Raw genomic sequence first — 26096 nt, 5'->3', positions numbered from 1 at the left:
AATAATGGTAATTCTCACTCAGCAGGGATTAAGAACTAATGATGTATTTTAGTTGCCAAAATGATGTTTTAAAAACAAAATCCATGACCCTGTTTTACATTTCTGTTTCCTGCTTCTCTTTTCTGGCTGCCGTGGAGATAAGCAGCAGTACGGGGGCATGGGTGCTTCTCATTGGACTGGACCTACGCTCATGGCTATTTTTACTTAAAAATCTCTCCTGTCTGTCTTTTCCAGTGGCCATCTCCCCTCGCTGGCCTGTGGTGGCTCCTGGTGCCACTACTTCCGCTCCAAGCTCGGTGTGTGGAGAGGTGACCATGGGGAGACACCCTGGATGGTGGGGCCGGTCCCAGCCCGTGTCTCACAGCCTGTTCTCCCCAAATCTTGAGCAGAGGTAATGTTATATCCTAAGAAGCGTAACACTTCTTGGTCATGGACGTGTGACAGCCAAAGTCGTCTTTTCTTAGCCAGTCTGACACTAAAATAAGAAGTATAACACTCTGCTTCTGCTGAGATATTTGTACGCAGTGCCACTGCACAGTGCCTACCATAGTTTTGCTCTAGCTTTGGATAGCACAGGGTTACTGCTCCTTTTTAAGGCTTCAGTTAATGTTATGGTATGATGGTCTCTGCCGAACAATTCAGCTGCCCCAATTCTGCAAAAAAGAGGAGGATCTATATACAAAGTAGTTGGTATTTTTCTTAGCTAATGTGCTTTGCAGCACTGCGCTTGCTACAGGAATTACTTTTCAGCAAAACCTGTGAATAAAGCAGTGTCAGGTGTTAACAGTAAAAATGGATTAGGAGCAGTGTGTCTTGTTGTTATATTTGTTTGTTTGCTTTTTAACGATGGAAACCAAGGTGCCACTGTAATACTATAATCACTTCTTGTGTAAGATAATGTTTAGTCCATACGGCAACAAATATTTTCATCACCAGTGAAGTATTTTTGCAGACTGCTAGGTGTGTGCTATACCAAAACGCAATTTGTCTTTCTAGATTTCATCTAGTGGATGGATAAATTAAATTCATGCAATTTCAGAGCATAGCAAAACATCGTGATACAGAAAATCTAAATCAAACAGTGGTAGGTGAAAATAGGAATTTTGTTGAATTTAACAACAGAATTTGATCCCAAGGTATTTTTAGTCACCAGTACATACTATCTTCAAATTGCGAAGTGGCTACAGTACAACCTGTGGTGTGTTACACATATTATTAGATCCCAACGTACTAATGAAACTGGCTATGATTTTTTTGAAGGAAATGCATTTTTCTTGAAATTCAAATAACTGCTAAAATTAAGATAGCTCCTTTTAAAAATGATGTCACTGCTCTAATTTTTGTATACTGCACATTCAATTCTGAAAAAAAGCCTTTCCTGAAGACATATTAATTACCTTTCTTTTTAGGAACTGCCAGCAGCTAGTTCAAGTACTGTGTGATCTTAGTAAGTGAAAAATTATTACTAATTAAGAATAGGTTACAAGTTTTACCCAATTCTAACATACATGATCAAAACTACTTCATTGTTTCTCTTTCTCAGGTCTAGATATTCCATAAAATTTCTTAGTCTTTCAGGAGGAAGTAATTTTAAAAAGCATCAAGATTTTTGTTTTAAAGACTAAGGCTGTTTGCACATTAAAAGTTAAATGGGAAAAAGAGGTTTAATTAAATCCATTCTTGGTGCTAATTCATAATCTGCCTGTGGGCTCAGTCAGCAGTTAATTTTGAAAGGAGCCCTGAAGAAAAGAGATGCCGAGCGGTTTGGTTCCTGATGCTGCAACTAACCTGCCAGTGATTCTTGTAGGTGACTTCACTTTTCCTTATACAAAATTAGAATGAGCACATCTTCATACAGTACTAGTTCAATAGGAAGAGAACTATGCTGAAATTGAATGTTTAGGCAATTTTTTTCTTTCCCCCCCCTCCAATTCATTGTGGCTTCTCATTTAGCACCTTTTATTTGGGGAGGAGCAGTACCATCAGGACTAGCCAGCCCTTTTCATAGCATGAAAAGCAAAATGGCCCAACCTGGATGGGAGGATTCAGCAAATGGCTGGTAAGAAGTCTGATTTCTTGCCCAAATCAACCTCCAAACTGTTATTTATAAGAAATGTCATGAAGTCTCACCTGTTACATAGTTCTTTAGATCCAGTTCATTGCTGAGAGGGTTGTTACTCTTGAACATGTACAGATTGAAAGGAGCAGGTTCTTTCCCGATGTTCTTCCACATGGTGTAATCAGGAGATGTCCAGCGTCCAGCCAGGACATCATAGTCCCTTTGGGTAAAATGGACGAGTTTGGTTAAAGGATCATACAGCCCCCCATGGAACCCAATAACCAGCTGGAAATCGGGGTTAGAGTCGTAATAAATCTCCCCGTAGGCTGTGTACTGCAGCTGTTTGATCATGAGCCCGTTGATGCTGAACACGGCTAACGGAGTGCCTGTGTTATCTGAGGCGACGTAATATTCCTCCCCGCTGCTACTCTCCATTGCAAAGAGGTGGCCTTGCAGATCGTAGTACAAAGAGGTAATTTCTGAATTGGAATGATTGTAGACATGAGTTACCCGTGTTGGATTGTGAAGATCGGCATAAAAGTACTGTAGGTGATGCCCCAGGTTAGTCTTACAGGAAGCCCTTCGGCCGAGTCCATCGTAGCGGTACTGAACGCTCCACCCATTGGCTTTGTTGTAAGCTCTGGTTAAGAGTCCTTTGGAGTTGTATTCAAATACGTCGGAGCCTCGCTGACACAGGAACCCATCGTCATCGATTTTGTACGGTATGTCACCTAAGCGCGTAATCCTGTCTCTTAGGTCATAGCGCAGCGGCATCAGTCGGACACTGTTTCCGGGATTCAAGAGATGAAGGTTTCCATTCAGATCGTAACTGTAGCGCCAGGTGGGCCTGTCATTTACTGCTACGCTTTGCAGTTGCCCATCTCCATCGTAATCGTAGGTATACTTGGTTGTGTTGGCATATGGGCCAAGTTTCAGTTCTCTTTTGGTGACCCTTCCCATGCTGTCATATTGTACAGTCATCCAGTACATCAGGGACCTGAACATCTCATACTGAACTTCTTTAATGCGTCCGTGGGTATCAAAGTGCTTGCTCAGTGTCATAACTGCTGTAGTAATAATTTGATTTATATCATAATAAATAACTCCGAATTTGCCAAAATGCTCTACTTTGCCAGAAATCTCATCGTAACGGTAAAGATCAACAGGCAGAGGGGTCTCACTTATGATGGGTTTGATGCTTGCGATTCGAAAGCTATTATCATGGTATGTATAATCAAACCTTGCATTGACCATACCTTCTTCAGAGAATCTGTAGATTTGTTTGTCAACGAGAGGACCAATTTTCCGATAGCGGATTGTACAAGAAAATCCTCCACTTTGCAAATTCACCATTTTTAGGACGCCCGTGGTTTCATCATATCCAAAAGTAACTGCAGTGCTGTCATAAACGATTTCAGATAATTTGGATAGCTTTCCATACTTGTAGAAGACTTGTCGGCCAGTACCTAAAAATGATGTTTTCAAAATCCTCCCATCATCACTGTAATCAAAAATCACCGATGCATTGCTCTCGGGAGGATTATAAATATTTCTGATATAGCCAATAGAGGTGTGGGTTGACATGCTGTGCCGAGCAACGCTGGGCATAGTAACAGCATGAAGTCGGTCTGAAGAATCATACTCGAAAATGTACTGACGTTGACTTTGAAGCAGCAGCACCATTGACTAGAGGGGAAAAAATCAATACACAGTTACTGTCTTTCAGCATGTGACCTCTGAGAGGGCATTAAAGAAAAGTTTACTGAAGAGGAACTAATGTTAACTGAATAAAGAGAGACATAGATACATTCGTTAGGGGCACAAAGCTGCTCAGGAATATTGTCAGATTGTCGGATGAGAAGATCTTCTACTTGAAAATCAATATGCTGACATTCCAGAGAAGGTGTAGGTTAGCAACCCATCAGCTGCCCTCCCTTTAGCAGGACTTGTATTGGTTGTGTTTTTTTTGAAGGATGCAGAGAAGTTAGATAAATGAGTTCATTTATCTTTCTGCTAGCAGTTGTAATTCACAACTATTACCGTGAAACATGTGAGAAACTAAGCAGAGAACATCAGCTCCGGTTTGCTTAAAACAACAGATTCCACGAAGGGAATGGGAAAATAATATGCAGTTTTGAAGTATTTAAGACACTTTCATGATTGAAGTGTCTTAATTAGGCTATATAAAAACGCATTACCACATTTTCATTTAATAAATAATGATGAGAGATTAATTACCTGTTTCTACTTGAACCTTTTGTCAGGTTCAGTTATGTACTTTTGGTTTTAATTGAGCGCAATGCATTGTGTTAGTTTGTGCCATTGTATGGCAGCCTAAGTGCTTTCGGGAAAATATCAAAGGACACAAACCATGAGCAAAGCACTTCCCATTAAAAAGCAGTCAAATTCAGTTGACTAATTGAAAAATAAGGAATTTTGACACCAGGGATTCTTAACAGCTGGAATAGGTAAAATTTTAGATAATTTCTGTATGTTACACGCAGAGCTTAAAATGAAGCCGACCGGTACCTCTTCTCTTTGAGGCTAATGTCAGACAGTAAAACACCACCACCTACTTTTTCCAGGTAGGTGTAGCTCCACACCTTCCCGTCCGCGAACATGCGGGAGATGATCCTGCCCTGCTTGTCGATGTCCGTCCTCTCGCTCATGGCGCCGCGCTGCAGCCCGGCCAGGCGCCCGTTGAAGAAGTAGGAGACGTTGACGGCGGCCAGGCCGCTGCTCGGCAGCCACAGGAAAGGCCGCCCCAGCTGGTCGTAAATGATCCGCAGCGTGAATTTACGGTGGTCGTCATAGATTTTCTCTGTGCGTATGTTGCGGTCGTAGTCGATGGACAGTAAATTCCTTCCGTGCACCTATGGAGCGGAGGAAGGCTGCAGTCAGGGGGTACGACGCCTCTATGGAATTTCAGCATGAAAGCAGCATGCTCAAAGGAAAACTAAATTTCCCCACATTTTCAAAAGTGTAGGACGTCTTCCTATTAACGGGCTTTTGCTTTCTGCTGCTGGGTATATTCAAATACGTAACTTTGACTGTTTTACTGGGCTATTTCCCACCTCCCAGAGACAAAGTTCCTTACTGTCAGGATGCACAGACATTCTGCACACCTGGGGCTTCGAGTGCAGAGTGTTCGCATGTAGCAGAGAAACAAATTATTTTGAATGGAAGTAATTTTTCTGCTTCTACCATTAGCAGTTCTTAGCCTTTTTCCCTACAATGACTCCAAGAACAATAGGAACAATTATAATTTGGTGTCTTCATTGAGATTGAGCCACTCAGGTTCTGTGGCTGTGACACCCTGCTTATGAATTAATTCATTTAATGTTTTCTTCATTTACTTTCCAACTAGTCATTAGGTCCCTCAGCAACCCCAGCACTTGGGATGAGTTTCATTTCTTCTGATTAAAAATCCTGATCATGCAGGCTGGGAAAGATGGACTTCTAGTTTTGAGGAAAAAAAAAGTGCTAAATAATTCGATTAAATACGTTCCTTTTTTTTTCTTTTTCAGTTACAATTTTCAAATCAAAGTACAGCACAAAATGTTTCAGTCCCGGATTTATTTTAAATGTTATTTTTTAATGAAAGAACAAAACAGAAACAAAGGTGCCTCAGAATGCCAAATGGAGAGGCTTCTAGTGAGAGTGCTTAAATGAGAGATACATAAATATATTCACTGGAGGCTAAGCCACAGAATTCAGGCTAATGCTGTAATCTGATAAAGCTTCTTAAGTAATTTAATTGTAGATGCACCATTAATAAAGTAGAAGTCTTTAAATTAGATATAATTTGAGAGCAATGACTACTTAAAAAGTATTCATCAGTTTCTGGGAATTCATTCTTCAGCTTACATTTTGCAGCAGCTTTGATTAAGCAACGCTTTCTCTTATCCAAAATTAAACTGCACATCAAACAATATGTAAATTAACCCTGAGCCTTTCTCGAGGACATAAAAGTTATTCTGAGATATTTTCACTGGCAGGGGTAAACCCAATTCCCATCCCAACTGACTCCGTAGGAATTCAGTAATACAGAAAGGAAATTCAAAATTAATACAGTTTTGTGTTTGTAAAGAAATAATTATTTCCAATTATCGCTCATTATCCTAATTTTTTCCATTAATAAAATTTAGCTCTTTAACAGTTTGCATTTCCTCAGTGGGAAATAATTAGAAAAAGCTCTTTTCTGTAGGGTTTCCCAAAGGTTATCGCAGCAACAACTTCTCCTGTAACTCAAATAAAAGATAGGGTATTTTTTTTAAACACATTGACAATAAATCGTATTCTGCTCTCCCACTGTAATGGAAACAAAGGCAGGGAAGCCAAACTCAACAATAGTACTTTTCTCAGCTGGTTGCACTAGTTGTGTGAATGTAGGATCAACCCTGGTGACAGAGACATATCAAACCCTTTTCCTTCACAGAGCTCTTGGGGATGCAGAGGAGAGCTCTCACTTCTCAAAAACATTTAGCTGTAACATGAAAAAGTGAGCGTATGACTGAAAAGAACCCAATTTCTTATGGACTGGCAGATTTTATAAAAAGCAAAAAAACCCAGAAAAAACATAAGTCTTTAAAAAATATTAAGAACTGAATTTGAGCTGCTTTTTTTTTCCTTTCTGAAGTTGGGATTTCTGGGGTTTCTTCTCTTCAGTACAGTAAGTGCAACTGTAATCTGTACATAGAAAAGCCTGACTCCAGGTATCCTCCCTCTTCTCAAAAGCATTATAAAGATTATTACCTTTTTTTTTTGCCATACCTAATCAAAGCATTAAGGTTTTTTAAATGATTGCACAGAAGAGCTATGCACAACCATAGACATCACTTAGGGAATAAAGCAAGCAGCTGCTTGGGTAGCTCAGTAACTTCATTTGTAAAATAAGTAAAACTGCAGAGTATAATTGCAGTGTCACATGGATTGGATAGGAACCCAAACAAAATGAGTGACTCCCACCCCTCCTGGGAACACCGCTAGTGCTGTCACAAGTGTCACGGCTGGAGGTGACTGAACAAGCTCCTTCTCTCCTCTGCCCACCCGCACACCTGGTTTCCTCGGGCGGCTGCAGGGACGGGCGCTTTGTGCCCTGCGTCAAGCTCTGGCAACAGAAATCCCTGACGTGATGCTGCCTCGTAACAAAAACTCTTCAGAGGGAACCTGAGCGAGACTTCATCTGAAACTACTTCAAGACACGGAGCGTCTGGCACATAAAACAGTAGCAGACAGTAGGCGGGATAATACAAAGGTGAAGCGCGGGTCTTCCTTGGCTTTACGACGTCTGCCCAGGCAGGGGTGAACCCCGCACAATAACAACACCGCCTGTTATTAATTCTGAATTTGGGATTCAGGTGACAGCTCCGCACGCTCTCTCACCAGTTGTCCCAGTGCTGTGTTTGTTCTGTAGCGGTTCATGCCACAGCTGTCCCTGCCCTGCCTGCCACCTGCACCCCACGATGCTCCAACACTCTTGCTGTTTCATTCACTACACAATTTTTAACGATGAATTATGATAGATGAGATGCAAATAAATTCTGTGCTTTCTTCCTCATTTTCAAATTTCATTTTCAGTCCACTCAACCTGTTATAATCTCACAGTGATTTTCATTTAAAAAGAGCTAAATGGATATGTGATTATTGTTACAGGAACTAACACCAGACAATTAAATGTTGAGGTGTTGCTAGATAAAGCAGTGTTTTGATTTGCATAAACATGATGCTAGAAAACCCATCTCAGGCAAGGTTTCAGCTCTAAGATGTGTCTAACTTCAGCTAATTACCACAAGTACCTCTATCAAATTTTTAGTATTGAGAGTTAGGATTACCGAAATTTCATTTCACGGTCCTATTTATTTTTAGTTCAAACACCTAGTTGAAATGCAGACCTGATCTATTTTCTACTTATAATCAACTTCTGCAGGTCAATACATCAAAAATCAATTACACAGCCATGAAATTTAGTTACTAAGGATTAGCTGCTAATCTCATTCCATTTTTGTCTAACCTTCCCCCTCTCCCCAAGAAATGCATTCTGAGGATTTGTGAGAATAAGGAAAGACTCGTTAATTCAACACTGTGAATTAGATGCTAAGCAATAGGAAAATACCAAATTTAACATCCTAGTCTTATTATTTTTTGTAAATGACTACATAGTTATTTACATATATTGCATTTAGTGTATCAGCTTGAACACACAGAACTGTATCTCATGTCAAATGATGTTGAAAGTATTATTAAAAGAACCAGGACTTGATCAGTACTACATTTGTTTTCTGCCCAGTATCAACAACGTATGCTGAAGCAGCCAGTGAAAGTTTAGATACTTAAGGGGTGAAAACCAGGCCAGCTAAGAACAGAATGGGATTAATCTGGCTGCAGCAGATCTTTAATTTGGCAGGGGACGGATTACATGACCTGAGTGTCTTTCTTATCCTATGCTTATGACTTTGTAATTATGGCAATTATTTTCCAATCGTGCCATTTGGGAAAGGGAATAAACACAATATGCCTGTTTCCATTAATCTGCAGGGGGATTTTCCAGAAGCAAAACGTAACAGCTCAAGCCGTGATTGCGTTTGCTCCCCAGGACTAACTGTGGCCAAGCGTGCTGTAGCATTTTTACAAATGGCAAGTGGTCAGATTTTCTTTTTGCCCCACTTTCAACAGCAGAGGGACTTGCAGCAATATTCCGTGTATTTTTACCAACGTCTTCGGGAATAGTTTTAGTAATGAAGCTTCTATAGCTGATTGCAGCAGAAGATCCCATGCAGTTAACTGACCTCTCAAACAAAGACAAGACTGTCATACTGAAGACAATCCCCGAGTTGTACATTTTTAACAAGTAAAAATAGGAAAGACATCCTTCAAAATGGAGAATTGTCTGCCCACAGAAGAAAAGATCATTATTGTAATGACAGATTCTACTTACCCTGAGCTTTCTTCCAAACACAGTCACTTTGCCTTTAATCTGTTCCTTCCTCAGACGCCATTCAATTGAGTTTAAACCATTTTCCATTGGCAGAGAAATATTACATCGTCCTATGGTGGGAGTCACAGTCCCAGCCAGGACATGAGGCTCGCTGTGAAAGCTAATGCTCATGCCATTGGCATACATCACTCTCAAAGTACCATTATTACAGAGCTGGTAGCTGTTCCTCACTTGATCTACAGCAATAATGAAAAGAAAATAATTTAGCTACTCCAGTCATAAAGAAAACATATAGCTTAATTTGATTGGTTTTTTATTGCACTCCTGTTGATGTTAAATGAAGTCAGCCTGCAATTACCATTTACGTGGTACTATGGTGGAATTACAGATGTTACTGTTTCATGTAAAGAACAGGAGTGTAACAGTGAGCCTGCAGAGAGATATTGTGTTTATTTCATGATGTTTTCCCTTTGGTCTTAATTGTGAATCAAAATGCATGGTGATATATTTCAACCATGTAATTTATTTCTAATATGCACAAAAAGTCCAGAAAACTGAACTGCTGGATAAACAACAAACCATTAGATTCCAGGACGGAAAGAAAAACAAGCAAAAGTTGGTGGACTCTTTATGAGTGGGAAGAAGTAAATGCTGGTTCTTTTTCTTTCCCTCTGCTTAAAAACTGTCTCCAGGCAGAAGCTTTGTGGAGAATTCCAGTTTAGCCCGAACTCCTCAAGGTGTGCGCTCAGCAGCGCAGGCTGGCAGCCCCGTCCTTTCCTTGCTGCCTTCCTCCCACCCCCGAAGGGCACCAGCCCTTCGCGCCCCTGGCCTCTCGCTTTTGGGAAAGAGTTGTAAAAATAATCCTATACGTCTAGGGCCGTGCTGCTCTCCAGCTGTTTGACACAGCCGTTCTCAGCCAGAATGGAGCACTACAGTGTGCCACTGTCACCAGAGCATCACTGCTTGTCTGACAGGACAGCATCTACATAATTAATCATCTAGTATAAGAGAAATAAAGTCATTGTAACCAGATGTGTCACGGTATGATAGTCTATAAATGTTGACATTTATGTCAGGGGGAGACTATTGTTCGACGGTGATATTATTTCACTGACTTTATATCTTAATTAAAAACCTCCATCATGCACCAAATTGCTGTCAGTCTGTCTTTGACGACTGACTGGTTTTGCTCCATCAGATACAACGCTTGGGTGGTGCTGGAAAGCTCCATGCAACCATTTCACCATTTTGTTCTGATGCCTCCTGCCACACTCAGGCTGTAACACTGGTCTCGAAGTGCTAACTATGGCACAAGATCATCCACTGCACTGACTGGTTTGCATTTCCTTTAATGAGAATGTATAAATTTGGAACATTTCATTTTCAATAGTAGGATGGCACCTGAGCCTCCCTTTCCAGGAGAATTTCCACCCCGGCAGCCACCGCTCAGCACTCAGACTGCAGCAACGTGGCACTGGAGTCAGAACCAATTTTGCAGTGAAGTACAGCGAAATATGTGAGCGGGGAAAGTGACCCTGACCCGAGAAGGAATGGCAGGACTAGCTTACACCAGCAGATAATGAGCATAGATATTTGACACAAAGTATGACTGTGAAATGTCTCTTACCTGTCCTGAAGACCTGTCATTTTAGGAATGAGCTTTATGGGAGCTTTTCTTGGAAACCTTATGCTTTTTTCCCCTGCTCATGAGTGTACTAATGGCACAAATCTTTTGCGAATTGTTTTCTCGAGCTGTGTGTGTGGTTAGATGTGCTGAGAAGTGCGCTTTGGTACCTTGAACAACTGTATAGGAAGCCTCCACAGAGGAGAGATTTGTGATGACCGTGACATCGTCATCCCGATTAGAATTCTCGATGTCGATGGTAATAGACTTTTCCATTTCTCGATGAAGGCTAGTTACCACTCCAGTGGGACGTGTTACATTGGTGAGACGCCCTTCATGATCATAGCTAATAGAAAAGTTAGTGAGAGCAAAAAAGCATGAGGATATATGTTCATTTCAATCCCCCATGCATTAATAATGCACCACACTTGTGCAAAAATTCCCAGAATGAAACAGATTTTCAAGAACATCCTGGCCATACCTATTTCTCTGTTCTTGAAAGAGTCTATAATGATGAAATAATAAATTTAGAGATACTGATCTCAACTATATGAGTGTAAGTCCAGGCTAGCATCTTTTAAATTATCTAATTGATTAACTAAATTATTACAGATATACAGAGTGCTCAAACAATTATAATTAGCAAATTAATCTGTCTTTCAATAGTTGTTTTTCACTCCAAGCAAGTGGACTTACGATGGATACTACAATATACAATTGCATATACTGCACATTTGCAATTGAATACTTAGCGGAAACTACTAATTATGGTCTTAAGTGACATATCAAGGAATAAACTTGTCATAAGAGATTAAGAAAGACATCAGCTTGAGAACATCATAATTTCATTTAGATCTTATCTGTGGTATTCAACTGCATTTTGGGGTCAATCTTGGCTCATAAAGACGAATGATGAGAAGTTAAAGAACAGGATAGGTTGGAGTTGCACAAAGGGCAGCAGTCAACACACCTTAGAAGATTAATTAAGTGCTCCATAGGCATAAAGATAAAGAAAAAAAAATAAAGGAAAAAGGGCTCTTCATGAGCTTATTGGGTTAAATTTATTTAGAAGCCTGAGGAGGGGGAAAAGAAAGAATGCTGCCTGAAATCAAATCATACTGTTTCTCCCTTTCCTTCAGTATGCTACATTTGTGCGCATACCTATGCTAAAGAAGCAAAACATTGGATTTTAAGGGCAAGAAATGGGGACCTGAAACAAAATCAGCATTCCGGTCTGACACTTTGCTCGCTGCAATTCTCTACTTGTGCGAGAGTCTCTCACCCAGCTGCTACCAAAGCTTCTAAACAGCAGAAAGGCAAGAAAAAATGTCCTGTGTAGATAAAGGGAAAAGTTTAGGTAGAGATTGAAACCAACTGGTCATCCTTCAAACGTGGAGATCCGGGGAGCAGGAAGCCTGGAAGAGAACTGGTAAATCCATTGCACTGCCTGAGAGTAACAGAAGAGGAGAGGAGCACGTTTAGTAGCACGGAGCTAGCCGAGTTCTTTGGACATCTGTGGTTAGCTGGAAAGATGAAGAGAAATCAGTGCTTTCAACAGGACTTTTTGCAATTAAACCATTCAGAAGCCTCAAAGTAGGCCACCTGAACTGTATAGCGTACATGCAAAATTAATACACAAATTGGCTCCTCAGTTAATACAAATATAAAATAAGCCTTTCAAATCCATTGCAAATGGTTGCACACATTCAGTTGAGTATAGGGGAGGAAGGAAAAATAATCACCTGTGGAGCAACAAGCCTTACCAGGATCAATGGAAGTATTAGGCAAAGAAGTAAATCAATAAGACAAAGGCATCATGCAACCTAAAAGGGACCAATAATAGTGTTCATTTAAGCAGTTCAGGATCAGATAAGGATTAAGCAACATGATTGTTCTTAATGAAAGTCACAAGTTTCTGCCCATATACATATATATGTAATTTTTTTTTTACCATATCAACAGGATACTAGATAAATTATAACATGTTGAGGTAATCTATGAAAGGGGGTTTGGTTGAGTCTATGAAAAAGTCTTCACAAAAAAAATACTGAAAACTACTCGTCAAGTATAGATGAGGAAAGAACTTGATCCAGTGACGCATCCATCTAGCTAGGAAAAACAAAAAGGACAAAAAAAAATGAACAATTTAAAAAATCCCAAAGGTTAATGAGTTACAGCCTAAGCGTCTATATGCGGACTACTTTGGGATGTTTAGTGATTAGCAGGGTGATGAACAGAATATTAGGTGTCATATATTACAGAAGAGACAATGTTATTTAGGACAAACTAGACAAGTCTCTGAGTGGCTCCAACGTGACTATGCAGAGCTTGGTGAACATCCAGAAAAATGGCTGGCAAAATTCCCCATCAGCAAATATATTTTAGGCAATGCAAATGAGACATTAATTCATACTCTTCACTCACATTGCTGGGTTTTTAATTAACCCAGGAAAAATTCCTCGGGATTGCTGTGGGCTACTGGCTGAAAATCTCTGTTCAAAGTGCAAGGACAGTCTAAAAAGTAAAAATGGATGAGGATCTACAAAGATTGAAACAGAAAAATGGAAATATTCTACTGCTATTTCTAGAAATCAGTGTTTTGCCTCCTGCCATAGGGCATGTTTCCCAGTGCCGGTCATGCTATTTGAAAACAGCACTGGCAGAGATTCAAAGGATTTATAAGCAAGTGGTGGACATGCTTAAAGTGACACATGCGAAAGTACTCTCTCTGAGGATCTGCAGACTGTGTAGTTTACGAGCTAGACATATAAAAAAGTCACTACTTAAATGATATATACACTGCAATACCAACATATAAAGAAGGCATTTCTATTTTATCCATTGCATCGATAAAATCTTATTTAAAAAGAATACCTTAAAGGTAAAAAATGTAAAATTAATAAAACAGAAACATCTTATGTACTACATCATTTAGAAGTGAAACATTATAGAGGTGGGGCTTTTTTATTATGTATTATGTGAGAGCAAGTGCTTAGTAGACTACAACAACCAGACATTTATCTGAATAATAAGAATAAAGCTATACAGGAATTAAATAGTTATATACTCTTCTTCTTCATGACATGAACCTGGGTCTACTGAAGTAAGAAAATAAAATTTTGCAATGGAAAATAGACTAATATTCTACTGGTATCGTCTTGGGAAGCAGCTGCTACATATGACAGTCAATACATCAGGCTAGATGAATCAGATCTGATTTGGCAATTTTTATACCTTCAAATGAGGTGGATTCTGGATACGCTGAAATTACTGAGCTTTTGTTACCGACTTGAGTTAGAGCATGGTCTCATTGCAGGTTTTTCTACTAATGAAACTACGAGGGGAGAGAGTGAACGGAGCCTTTCTTAATTCTGGCACCGTAACGCTGTCACCTTAGCCGGGGTTCAGCATCCCCCTGCGCCCACTCCTCGCTCGCTACCGCATCGCTGAGGGGACTGGGGTGCCTGGGCAGGTGTGAGTTCCCAGGACAGCTCTGGCTGACACACTCGCCTTCTGCTGCAGCCACTGCCCCATCCTGGGGCTCGGAGCTGCCGGCCCGTGCGGGATGCACACGTATCCCACCCCCGCCTCCCTCCCGCGGGCCTGTGATAATGCACTGCGGGCTGTTCTCCCGTGGCCAATATTGTGGCACCTCTACATCTTCTCAGTTTTTTTATTGCCAGCTTTGTGGTCGCTGGGGTTTGAACCGTGCACTGCTGCACAGCTTGCAGGCGGGGTCACCAGGACAGCGGCATATATTGTATTGCAGAAAGGAGGAACTGCATCTTGTGACTTAACGTAGAGCAGGGCAAGCTGCAGACCCACATACAGTTACATAAATCCCTATTTTCTCTTCCTAATAAAACCCAAGCTATTTCAAGAAGAAAACTGCAGCATTCTCTTTGGATGCTGTGAAGACCACGTGGAATACCACTGAGGACCACTTCAAAGATCTGTGCTTCATGCCCAAACCCAAGTTTAAATTACCCCATGTGAGCCTGCTGGTAGCTGTTGGATTATTTAAGATCCTTGCTTGTTCCTACTGCAAATGAACCATGTGCCTATGCACATGCACTGGGTATATTATAATATGCATATGGAGTGTGTGTACACACACACAAAAATAGACTGTGTATGCATCTGTCTGCGTATATACATGCATACCCGGATACACTGCAGAGGTTTAATTCTGTGACCATTTTCAGAATACAGTTGCAGATAAAAGAGAGGAATATACCCACTAAGCGTGGCACTTCAATGCCTGGCTCATATAAATGTACTGAAATAAATTTTTCGGAAGGGTTCTTAAACTTTACTTCATGTGTTATTTTACTACTAAAAAGGTATTTGTTCTTTTCCAGTTCTGCTGCCATATTAACAATTTATGGTATTGATTACTTCTGTATGAATGCATGAATTTAATGGCACAAACCCCAATTTTGTTATCGTTACAAACTCTCATTGGCTGAGTATTTCTTATGTCTTCAATTGATACTAACTTATAGTATCAACCAAAATGATGAATACAGAACTTTCCCCTTGGAACTGCTTTGTAGAAAAATATAAACCAGAAACTAGTATAGAATGACTGTGGACTGTGACTGTTTAGGTTTGTGAATTTGATTTGACTAATTCTCATTATCTTATTAATCAAACCCTCAACTGCGGGGGTACATGAGATGACAAAGAATATTAAGGAGCTACTATAAGTCAGCTGCTTAGGATCAGCCTAAGGGAGATGTCTCTGTTTTTCTGGTGTTTTGTAATGAGCGTCTTCGGTGAATATACATATCTACTGGTCCTCAAATAGGGGTTTCCGTGAACATATAGAGATACTTCACTTCTTTTTAACCTCCTTGTGAATGGCATTTTATGGCTATTTTTCTAACCTAGATAATACCATGTATAGTTTATTTTACACATGCACTGTAAAGTATATGCATTTTTATTGTAGTGAAAAATCTGTATGTATGATTCTCAGCCACCGGTTATACCAGTTTTGTAACTTGTAACTTTCTGACAGCCTTTTAAAATATTTCATTGATTTTCACGTAGAGTTTTAAATTACTTTGCTATTTAATTTCCTACAATTAATTACTGGTGTTTTGATAAATAACTAGTTTACATGACTTCTGATCTGAATTTTGAGCTACCTATAGAGGAAAAAACAACAACAAAAAGCCTGCCTAGAAGGGCATCCGCACCTCATCAGCGATAATGTGAGATTTCACCACTGTCTAGTACAGTGAGATTTTTTACTTGGTCTTGTAATCAGCAGGTAATGCCCTCATGCGTTCACATAACTGGATTAGTTTTGTAAGTAATGTACGGTAAATAAATACTCTTTGCAAAATATTAAGGAGAAAAATCCTCTGCATCTCTACCGACTGTCAGGATGAACTATTGCAGCAGTTCAGTTTCCAGGGCCCACGAGAGGGCACTGCTTTCCTTTGTACAGAAATGAAACGCGTGGTGGACAAAATACTGACGTGCAATGCTGATTTAGACATCTTTTGAGCAGACTGAACCTAGGTCTTTTTATTCCTGCTTTACTTACGTTTTCACTAAAAAGAAAGGACGTGGCGGCCAAGATAAATGCATTAATGAGCTAAAATAGGTGTGTGCCACTGCTAGTCTGTAACCTTAAATACAAGCCTACAGTTTAAAACAGAATACAAATCCCTATTCATACTTTCTACGCACTCATTTGAGAAATGGTATTTGGTAATCATTAATTAACTATTTCAAATACCATATATGGCATAAAACTTGCCATACTTTATTTAATAGTTATATGTATTTTGAATATATTGTTTAGCTCCTGCTTTCAAAAATGGTTTTGATCAATAAATGGCAATAAGACTACTAAGAACAGGATGACTATTAACAAAAATCTGACAAGTTCTTTGAGATTTTTGATATACTTTTGAACTTTATCTCTGATGAATTTCATTTAAAGAGGGATTTCTGGATTTTTAATCGATATGCTCACGAACACCAGGGTGCTTTTGGGTTATCTACAAATTACGGGAGCTACACCAGGGCTCTGACAGATAGCTGGGGATCTAATTTCCTCACTTGTCTCAAGAATGAACAATCAGTGAAGTTAATCAACATTTTATCAGCCATGAGTAATACATGAGCCTGAACGGAAAGATATATAATATGAGTTCCGAAAGAAAGTGCGGCATTAGGGCTCCTAGCGAGAGGCAGCTCAGTCGGAGCCACAGGTTGCTGGGGGCAGGAATCGAGGTGGGTCGGTACCCACCCAAGGGACCCGGCAACGCTGGTGAAATCAAGAAGCCACATAACCATTCGCAGTACCACACTAGACTGAGATGTATTGGCCTTATTCAGTTTCAGAGAAAAGCCTAGAACAAATTTCAGCAGGGTCAGTTTAGGACCTACTCACTACCATTTGAAAAAATAAAATGTATGCTTAATATATCCAAAAACATTCTTACTCATAAAATGTTGTCCATCCTGTTTCATCACTCTTCGTTGCTAAGAGACCACTGTTTCCGTTATATGTCATTAATCCGAGCTCCAGGGTCTGTGTTGAGACTAGCTTGAGTCCACCATTAGTGCCAACAGCCAGCGTGACAATCTGATTATCCGGCATCAGTAAATGGCGGGGCATCCCACTGGCATCCCGACGGACCTTCAAGGAGTTGCCATTGTTGTCCATCACCTCCGTGACATCGTTATCGCTGCTATAGGTGAAATTGTACAAGTACTCCCCGGTAACAAGGCTGAGAGTGTACTGGTGAATCCCGTCAGCATTGAAGACATACAGCTCCTGTTCTCCTGGAGATGCAGCTTCATATTGGTTAAAAGAATTAAGAATGGGCCTGTTTTTACTGACAGCCCTAATGCGGATATTTCCAAGATCAGCTATGTAGATGGTACCGTCTGGGGCCACAGCTAAGGAAGATGGTGAATTTAAGATGGCATCAGTGGCATACCCATCATCCCCAGAATAGCAATTACAGTTGACATCATTTTTGCAATCACAGTCTGAAGCTGCCCCTGCAAGAAGGCATATTTCTCCATTGGTAGTTACCTGGCGTAGCCGATTAATTTTTTTTTCATCTGTCTCACTGATGTAAAGAACTCCTGTGTGTGAGATGGCAATGGCACTGGCTGATTCAAGTGCAGAATGAATAGCCAGTTTGCTAAGAGAGTAGTCTATACCAGGAACCTGGCAGTGCATGGGGCGTCCAGCAATAATGCTAACTTGATGATTTTCTGTGATCCGTAAAATAACATTGTTCTCTAGGACATAAAGTGAGTTGTCCATGGGATTGACAGCGAGATCAGTAGGCCACTCCAGCCGTACCTATGAGTTGCACAAATTATTACTGTAAAAGTCATAACTGAAAAGTACACTTCTAGTGTTTAAAATTCCATGTGTAACAACAGCAAATTAGTGAGGGGTTTATCAGCGTAAATCATGAAACCAAGTCATGAACGGCAACTATTTCAAACAATGACTTTGTTTTTCAGAAATATTAAAGCTACGTGCAGTGGTAACTTTGGATAATTGTGTTTCTGTGCAACAAATGAATGCTACATTGTGGAAGCTCTACAATAATTACAGAAAAACAGGCAATTAAGACAATAACTCCCATTACCTCAACCTTATTTCTCTATAGTTGCATAAATAACCTGTGTTAGCCACAGTATGAGGATCATTCACTCATTTCAGTAGTGAATCAAATCTGCTATCATCTTGTGCTGCATAATATATTTCTTAAGTGGCCAGGCAGTCATCCAAAATAGATGCCCATCTCTTCTAAGGCAGAGAAGAAAATAAATGCAGTAAGAGTCTACCTGGGTGACATCCATGCTGGAATCACAGCTGAGAGGTCGAACAGCAGTTAGGTCATTGGAGCCCAGCAGGGTTGATATGATTCCGTTCTGATCCACTTTTCTAATCATAGTGGCATCAACAAAATACATGAGTCCATACTTATCCACGGCAATTCCTGCAAATATAAAAACCAGGCATCAGCGAAGCAGAGAAGCTCCCAGCTTCAAGGCAGGCTTCATCTTCTTATCAAGTTTACAAGATGGTGACGTTTGTTCACTTCTCCTGTTCTTTCCTCCCTTCCAACCTGAGCACAGGTCCTGGAACCCTCCAAGTACCCACAGCTCTGTAGAATAAGTGGCATCAAGCAGGTATATCCTTCGGGGCCTTGAAGAAAAGAAAACCACAGAAACCCCCAAACCTGCCAGAAAGCCAGCAGAATGCATCAGAATTCAAACTCCGTGTGACATGTTACATAAAACCAACTAAAAAAAAAAAATCTCCTAAGTTTTAATCTCAGCAATTTGAGGCGTTGCTTTCTTCAGCTGAAGGATCTAACGAGGATGAAAGATTTTTAGAAATCTTCTAAAATGGCTTTAGAAGTGTTAAAAAATTAAGAGGACATCACATTCTTTCAGGATGTTTTGTCAATCTTTGACCTGTTGCAGTAAGGAACATGAGAAGAACATCTGGTGCTTCCAGATGAAGACACAGGGGTTCCCAGCCTAGAAAAAAAGGAAAGGTTCAGTGCATGTCCCGCTGGGAGTCCTGGGAGAGGAGAGGCAGAGAACGAGAGGGTGCTGCCTCGGAGGACCTGGAGGATGCCGCTGCCTGCTGGGAACAAGGACAGACTTCTCCTCACTCGCCTTCCCTGCTTTGGTTTGGCACACTGCCTTGTCCAGTTCTTGGGCTGAAAATAAAACATCCGTCTACAAATGTTGTCTTCAAATGGTTGTAGTGCCAGTGAGAGGAGATACAGCTTTATCAGCTTAACGTCTGTGTGGAGGCTTAACTTAAAACATGCAAGCAGCCCTATCCTGTTAATATACTCAGTATGTATTAACTGAAACTATTACCTATACATAGAAACAGGACCCTTCATTTTTATTGTCTTTTACAATCATCTAGCTGTTTTCAACTGTTGGAATGAAACCCAAAGATGTTTGAAACACCTGGCAATACACCTGATCAATCAATCCTTACAATTAAGATGAAACAATGGAAAAAAAATCTTAAAAAGAAGCACATCTCCAAATCTCTATATCATCTTGAAAACTTCTTGTTAAAAGTTAGAAACTGGAAAGGGCAAAAACCCTTTTATTTTTCCTTCCCTTCTGAAGAAAAAGGGGATACGTAGAATAAAAACTCAGAAAAAAGACACCGCAGGCAGTTTTTCTCCCCAAAGGCTGTATCTCAAACAGTAATTTGTTTCCCAGTTTACACGCTTGCTTCTTGGAGTGAGTGCTACCCTGCTAATTTGTGTTCTGTTCTCCTTTTGCAGCGTTCAGTGTTGGGGTAATAAAGTTTGCTTTAACTAAACAAAGCACGAACACTTGCCAATCCGCTGTAATTAAAGTCCAGAATAAAAACTACTGAGCAAGGAGTTGATTTAATTGCCAGATAATTATTTCCACATCCAGCCTAGCCTCACACAGTCATTTTCTCCGGCTTCTTTTCCTACGTTACCTCGAGGGCTCATTAGGGTTGCATCCACCGCCTTCCCTCCATCCCCACATCTGGCCTCGTCAAAAGGCAGGCACTGCTCTCCCGTCCCTGCCACCACTTCCGAGTTGCCAGCCAGGTCCTTTGTGCCCGTCAGGGACTTGACTTTGTATATCCGCCGACTATTGGTGTCCGATACGTACAGTGAGCCTGAAACAGGGTCCACGGCCAGATAGTATTTATGAGCAGGATTGTTGCTTTAGAGAAAAAGAAAGCATAAAAGAGAAACAGCTGAGCAGTCCAGAAACTTCACAGGCTTCCAGAGCTTAAATACTCATCAGGCACAGAGAGATGTGGAAAGAAAGTCTGACACCCTCATCCGGAGGTGGGGTCTGAAGGACTGGTATCTGAGGTATCAGAAGCATTGTCATTTTAAATCTCATTCATCCTGCTACACCAAGCTTGCACAGCAGAGCCCAACAAGCCAAAGCTGCAGAGCAGACTTTCTTCTTGATCTCTTTAGCCCATTAGATCTGCTCCAGGTCAATTCTCTTTGGCTTATCGCTACCTGTTGCCCCCCTCTCTGCCACCTTGTTTAACTTCCCTTGAAAGCAGAAGTCATAGGAGTAAGACCAAAGAATCAGTTTCCGAGTTACTTATATTATGCCACAAGATTTGTGAGGTCTTGTATAAATAGGAGGCAGAGGCATAACAAATTTATTCTCTAAAGCAAATTTGTTCTCATTCATTCTTATCAAGAATCTCATTTACGTCAGATGAAGCTGATTATATAACTAACAGAACTAAAAGCAGAGACCCCAAGTGTCTGACTTTTACTCCAAACCTTCTGTTATTGAAAAACTGGTCCTCAGTTTGTGATTAGAATGGGTGCTTATATGGAAATCTACTTTCTCTTCTGAAATATATGCTTTTTGGCAGCTTGTCACATTTTGGAACTACTTTAGCAAATCATCTGCAAATTGAGAAATGTCAATCTTAGCGATATATATACATACATTCACACACACAGAACTGCAGTGCAGAAATATTTTCAAAACCTTGCCTGGCTAGTTTAACTCAATTCAGTTGGAATTTAAGCATGATGTGAATTTTCCAGCCTTTGGAGCCTATGGGTGAGTGTAAATAAGGTCAATGGTGGTTTCAAAGCATAGAAGACAAATGAAGACAGGAAGAAAAGAAATGAAGGTTACTTACCAGTAACCAGAGATATTTGCCTCCAAATATCCACACTCCTAGTTTCATGTGGCAAAAGTGCCCATCTCCAAGAGTGAGGATACACAGAGGTAAGTTATGATGGACATAAGCCATATCTTGACCAGACTTGCTGAAACTATTGTAAGGCCAGTTTCGGCAGATGGATTATCAGCAGCACAAAGGCAACTGCGTTCATGTGGTCATGACCAGATTTGAAGGAATGAGGAGGCCCCAAAATATCACTTTCTACAGTTGTCTTCCTCTATGCCAGTCTTTGACGTGTCATGATTTTAGGTCAATAACAGTTTGTTCTAAAACTGTAGAAAGTAGGAAGGAGATTGGTTTGATCAAAATTCAGTAGGCAGAGGTAATACCATCTGCTGAAGTCTAGGAGTGTAGAAATTAGAGATGAAAAAACATAGTAAACAAAAAATACTTGGCAGGTTTATTTCATGCATGGATCTCGAAGTACTTTAAAAAGATGGGTATTATACCCATTTTACAGAGGAGGAAACTGAGGCACAGAGAGGTTAAGTGGTGTAGACAAAGTTATGCAGGGAGACTAGTGACATGCTTGAGATTAGAGCACAATCTCTTCATTTCCCGAGTTCCTCTCCCTGTCTTCAGCAGCAGACCGCACCTCTTCACTAGACCCTTACCACGCTCCTTCCCATCCCTCCAAAACAAAGCTCCACTTTCTTTGCCACATAGAAAATGATTTCCTTCCATTTACATTTCTCCAGTCTTTCAAGTATCTGAGCCATACAAACCCCTGCATATCTGTCACTGTTTTGAAATTCTGCTCTCTTCTTCTACCATGCTCTTCCCTTAACGCTGAGGACCAAGCTTTGCTGCGACACTAGTGTTGTGCCACACTTCACAAATACATCCATACTCAGCTAAAGGTTTTGTGACAGCAGCAGGTGAGATACCAGCCTGGCTGCTGCTGCCACCTGCTCTGCTCCAGCCCAGGGGGCCCTTTGCTGCCCTTCTACCCATGCAGCACCTCAGCTGGATGGGGACACACAGAGCAGCAGCTGCTCGGCCACACTGGAGTGGTCTCTCTTCTTTTTGGCCATGTTTTTGCCCACCTGCTTGAGCGAACACAGCCCTGCTCCCCTTCTGACCACAGCTACCCTTAGGTGTGTCCCGCTGACTCTGGGATGGGAGAAGGTATGAGTTGGGGTAACGAGCAATGGCAGAACATGGGCTTATGTCCCTGTCCTCTCCTGCTGTCATCGGTGTGTCCATGGAGCTCACACTGCCTTTCTCCACTGGAATCTCCCTGGGGCAGTTTTGCCAGGGGGCAGCCCAGGGAGCAGCCCCTGGCTCTTGCCTGAGCTGGGTTAGGGGCCAACAGAGGAGGACTCTGCACCTACAATACTTGAGGGACTTTGGCAGAAGATGACTGGTGGAAGGTGACATGCGCTCCTCGTGTCCCCACAGAAACTACGAGGTTATTACCTCAAACAGGGATGTATTTTATAACTAAATAGTAAATATTTCTCAAACTGGCATCTGAGCAGTTAAAGACCTCTGCCTCTCTTTTCTCAGTACCCTTCGAATTCTAGGAAGCCAAAGAATGCACCTCGTGTTAAAAGATTTCCCATACCATCTGGTATTGCTCGCAGCCTTGCTCTGCACTGAGCGTGAGCCTGGCGTCTGACGGCAAGTACAGGCAGCATCGGTTTCTCCTCCCTGTTCTTCTCATACATACATCAAAGTAACAATAGTGCAACAACAGCTTTCCTTTAGGTTTAACCAAAAGGAGAAGCTGCCCAGAGCAAATCTCTAACCACCTGAAAAGTTAACCAAGCTTATAGTTTTAAATGAGGAGCCTCCAGCACCACCAATGTTCGTTAGCAAATTGTGAGTGAATTCACCCAGATAAGAAAATTTACTGGAGTTACACTTGCTATACCAAAATATATTGTAAAGGAGAAATTATACTGTTTAGTCCAGACATCTTCTGCATCTAACTTGTATTACAGAAATGGAAAGTGTGGTTTTAAAAGGGTGATGCACAGGATACTATGGAATAGTTTACAACAGCTCTTCTTGTTCTTGCCCTTGATATTCTCCAGGGTGAACATCCTGTCCACGCCAGGTGTGGTGCGGGAGAAGGCACAAGCATTTCCCATGCTGCTGCCATCCAGAAGGCCTGGTGCTCAGGGGACATGATGCACAATATTTTCTCCTAGCGTCTGGAAAGGTTATGCCTCCCTCATGAATCTTACAGCGACTGCATCTAGTGCTTGCATAGAACCAGCCCCACAGGTTGACTGGTGGTTAAATGTATTTGAGGAAAGAAAATAGAAACTAAATTATGAAAAAGGACAGAGGGTTCAGAAAATCATTAATGACCGGAAAATGAGTTTTTGACCTATTTGCAGTCATTAGTGCTTTTGTGAACGTTTCAGGTATTTGTAAAACTGCTGTTTTCGTTTACCTCGACCATTTAGACCAATTATAGACAGCAGGGAGAAGTGTTTATACAGAAGTTAGCTCGGGGTTCATTATACTTGCATTCTTCTAGAAATTTCTAATTAGTGTCAGAACTTATTTGGTTGCTTTTTGACTACATTTCATAATTGCTAACGCTTATCATATTCATAACACACAATTAGCACATAAAAATGTTTCTATATATGGTACATGAAGAACATAACATTACACAAGAAGCACAACACAAAAAGCAAACACAATGAAGCAAACAAACCATATCAAATTATATGGGAAAGAGCTCGTGTCTTACCTATGTTTAAACTCTTTATTTCTTTATAGAAAGGGAACAGAAGAAAAAAGAACAAACAGTTAGCTGAAGAATAGATGGTAAAGCAAACATAGTATTTGTTTTATTTTACAAAAGGACACAGGAGAAGATATCTCTTTTCAGCACTAGCCTTAGCTGGGTTTACGGATGAAGAGCGACTGGGGGTGACAGAGTTGCAAGCTCATTCCCTAGGAGTATAACCCTGCCCCCAGCCCCCACCCCCCCAGATATTTTACAAGAAACCTTCCGGGACCATTGAAAGCTTTCACATGGAAATATGTGTAACTTGTGGGCTAGGAGCGAGAGGAACTGGGAGTTTTCTGCATACAGAACTGTGAAGGGGGAAGCACTGGGCTGAGGATATTGTCTGCCAGTTGGAAGCAACCTCTTTAATCAAAATGGTTTTCCAACAGGCTATTTCTAAATGATTTTCTACTACACAGTTCATTATCCTGTCCCCCCAGTCTCTAAAATAATTGCTTAAAGCAAGTTTGGATGCTACTTGGTATCTATTAAAGCCCATCAAAGCAAATCTTAGGGTAAAATAAACCCTTCTAAGTGAGCAGTAGGATACTGTACAATGGAAGATATCCAGCACTAATTGATCCCTAATTTACTGTCTAGACACAAAGTCAAAGTGTTCTCTTCTTCCCAGAAGAAAATTAACACATCCTCCACACCACAGTGTTTCACTGCGTTTATGTCATTCCGTTCAGGAATATCCACTGAATGAAGCAAAGCGATGCGTGACTCCTGAGCTGCAGCACTCCATGCACAGCCCCGAACTTGCAATACCAACATCAGGCATGACATGCAACACTCTGGAGTCAAAATTACTCATCAGCCACTCAGATCAGGCACCTTCATAACGGACAGTGTGAAGCAAATGTGCACACTAGGGCATTCTCGCTTCTGAAGTTACTCCAGATTTATATTGGCTTATGTAAAACCAAAATTATATCCATTGTGAAATCTAACTGAAGTGATGTATGTGGTTTTTAATACTTAGGGACATACTATTTGCAACTTTATTCAAGCTACTTAATACTAGCTGAAGACTTGGCTCTTGCTCGTGCTTAAATGGCTCAAATCTTCAAACTCTTACCTATGTAACTCATACAGATTTCAAGACGACCACTGAGTCACAATTATTGCTATAGATGATGTTTGCTGGAATGGACCTGAATTCCCTTTAGAGGAACGGGAGGCAAAAGACATTACTGCAAATCCTAATAATCTGTGTGTCAAGTCATTTGCAGCTGTCCAACACAACTAAACCTTTATTGTTCATTGCTAATAGTTCTAACAGAACCTAAAGAAACTATGCTATGGAAAATGGACTTTCATAAAAGAAAATAAAATAAAAGGTTCTTTACTGACGTCCTTTCCCATTTTCCCCTCACATATGCTGAAAAGCCCAAGCTCTCTCTTGGGTAGAGGGAAGGCAAAGCAGCCAGGCTAACACTGTTATAAACTTGGAGACAACACTTTCAAATACCAGGTGTGCTAGAGAACTTTGGCACTGGCTGATATTAGGAAGTGAGGTGCATATAAATGCCTCATATTAAGTATCCTAATTTGAAAATGTTTCTCTTCACCTGTAAAGCTGCAGTCCTATTTACTAGAAAGCTAAACAGAACTGAACAAATTAGGAAAAGAAATCATCATATTCTCTATAACGCAGAGTTATAGTGTATTTTGATATAAATATTTATAGCAGGTCACACATCCATACCAGCTACCTTCTGTGGTTTATACTGAGCTGCTAGCAGAAAGCACTGGATGACCTATGATTTTTTTTTAATATGAGGCAGGCTGATGGTGCACGAGGTAAGTGTTAGAGAGTTATTTCAGAGTAGAATTGTCCTGAATCGGATCCTCTTTTCTACAAATCAGAATTCACAACAGTGACATCAACAGAATGACATGAATGGAAGTGAGGAATAAAATAGAGCTAGGCCTCCTATTCTCTGACAGTCCAATTATTTTGCACTTTCTCCCACTAATTAAAAACTG

The 26096-nt window shown here is 40.7% G+C and overlaps 1 protein-coding gene across 19 annotated transcripts in view; it reads right to left on the bottom strand.

The window, feature by feature from the left end:
• TENM2 (teneurin transmembrane protein 2) overlaps positions 1 to 26096 on the bottom strand; it is a 629416-nt gene that overhangs the window by 3898 nt on the left and 599422 nt on the right. For 16 of the 19 annotated variants that reach the window (XM_071814801.1, XM_071814804.1, XM_071814808.1 and 13 more), the window contains 8 exons: positions 24063 to 24083; positions 20117 to 20349; positions 18454 to 18608; positions 17085 to 17959; positions 10791 to 10966; positions 8997 to 9232; positions 4636 to 4932; positions 2131 to 3745 (listed from right to left, as the gene is read on the bottom strand). In XM_071814801.1, the coding sequence (XP_071670902.1) occupies positions 2131 to 3745; positions 4636 to 4932; positions 8997 to 9232; positions 10791 to 10966; positions 17085 to 17959; positions 18454 to 18608; positions 20117 to 20349; positions 24063 to 24083 (3608 nt within the window). The remainder of the gene's footprint in view (positions 1 to 2130; positions 3746 to 4635; positions 4933 to 8996; positions 9233 to 10790; positions 10967 to 17084; positions 17960 to 18453; positions 18609 to 20116; positions 20350 to 24062; positions 24084 to 26096) is intronic. The other 3 variants (XM_071814803.1, XM_065848731.2, XM_065848733.2) reach the window with 1 other exon arrangement.

Source organism: Patagioenas fasciata, chromosome 14 (assembly GCF_037038585.1).
Source record: "Patagioenas fasciata isolate bPatFas1 chromosome 14, bPatFas1.hap1, whole genome shotgun sequence".
NCBI lineage: Eukaryota > Metazoa > Chordata > Aves > Columbiformes > Columbidae > Patagioenas > Patagioenas fasciata.
This window is presented reverse-complemented; position numbering and strand designations above follow the sequence as displayed.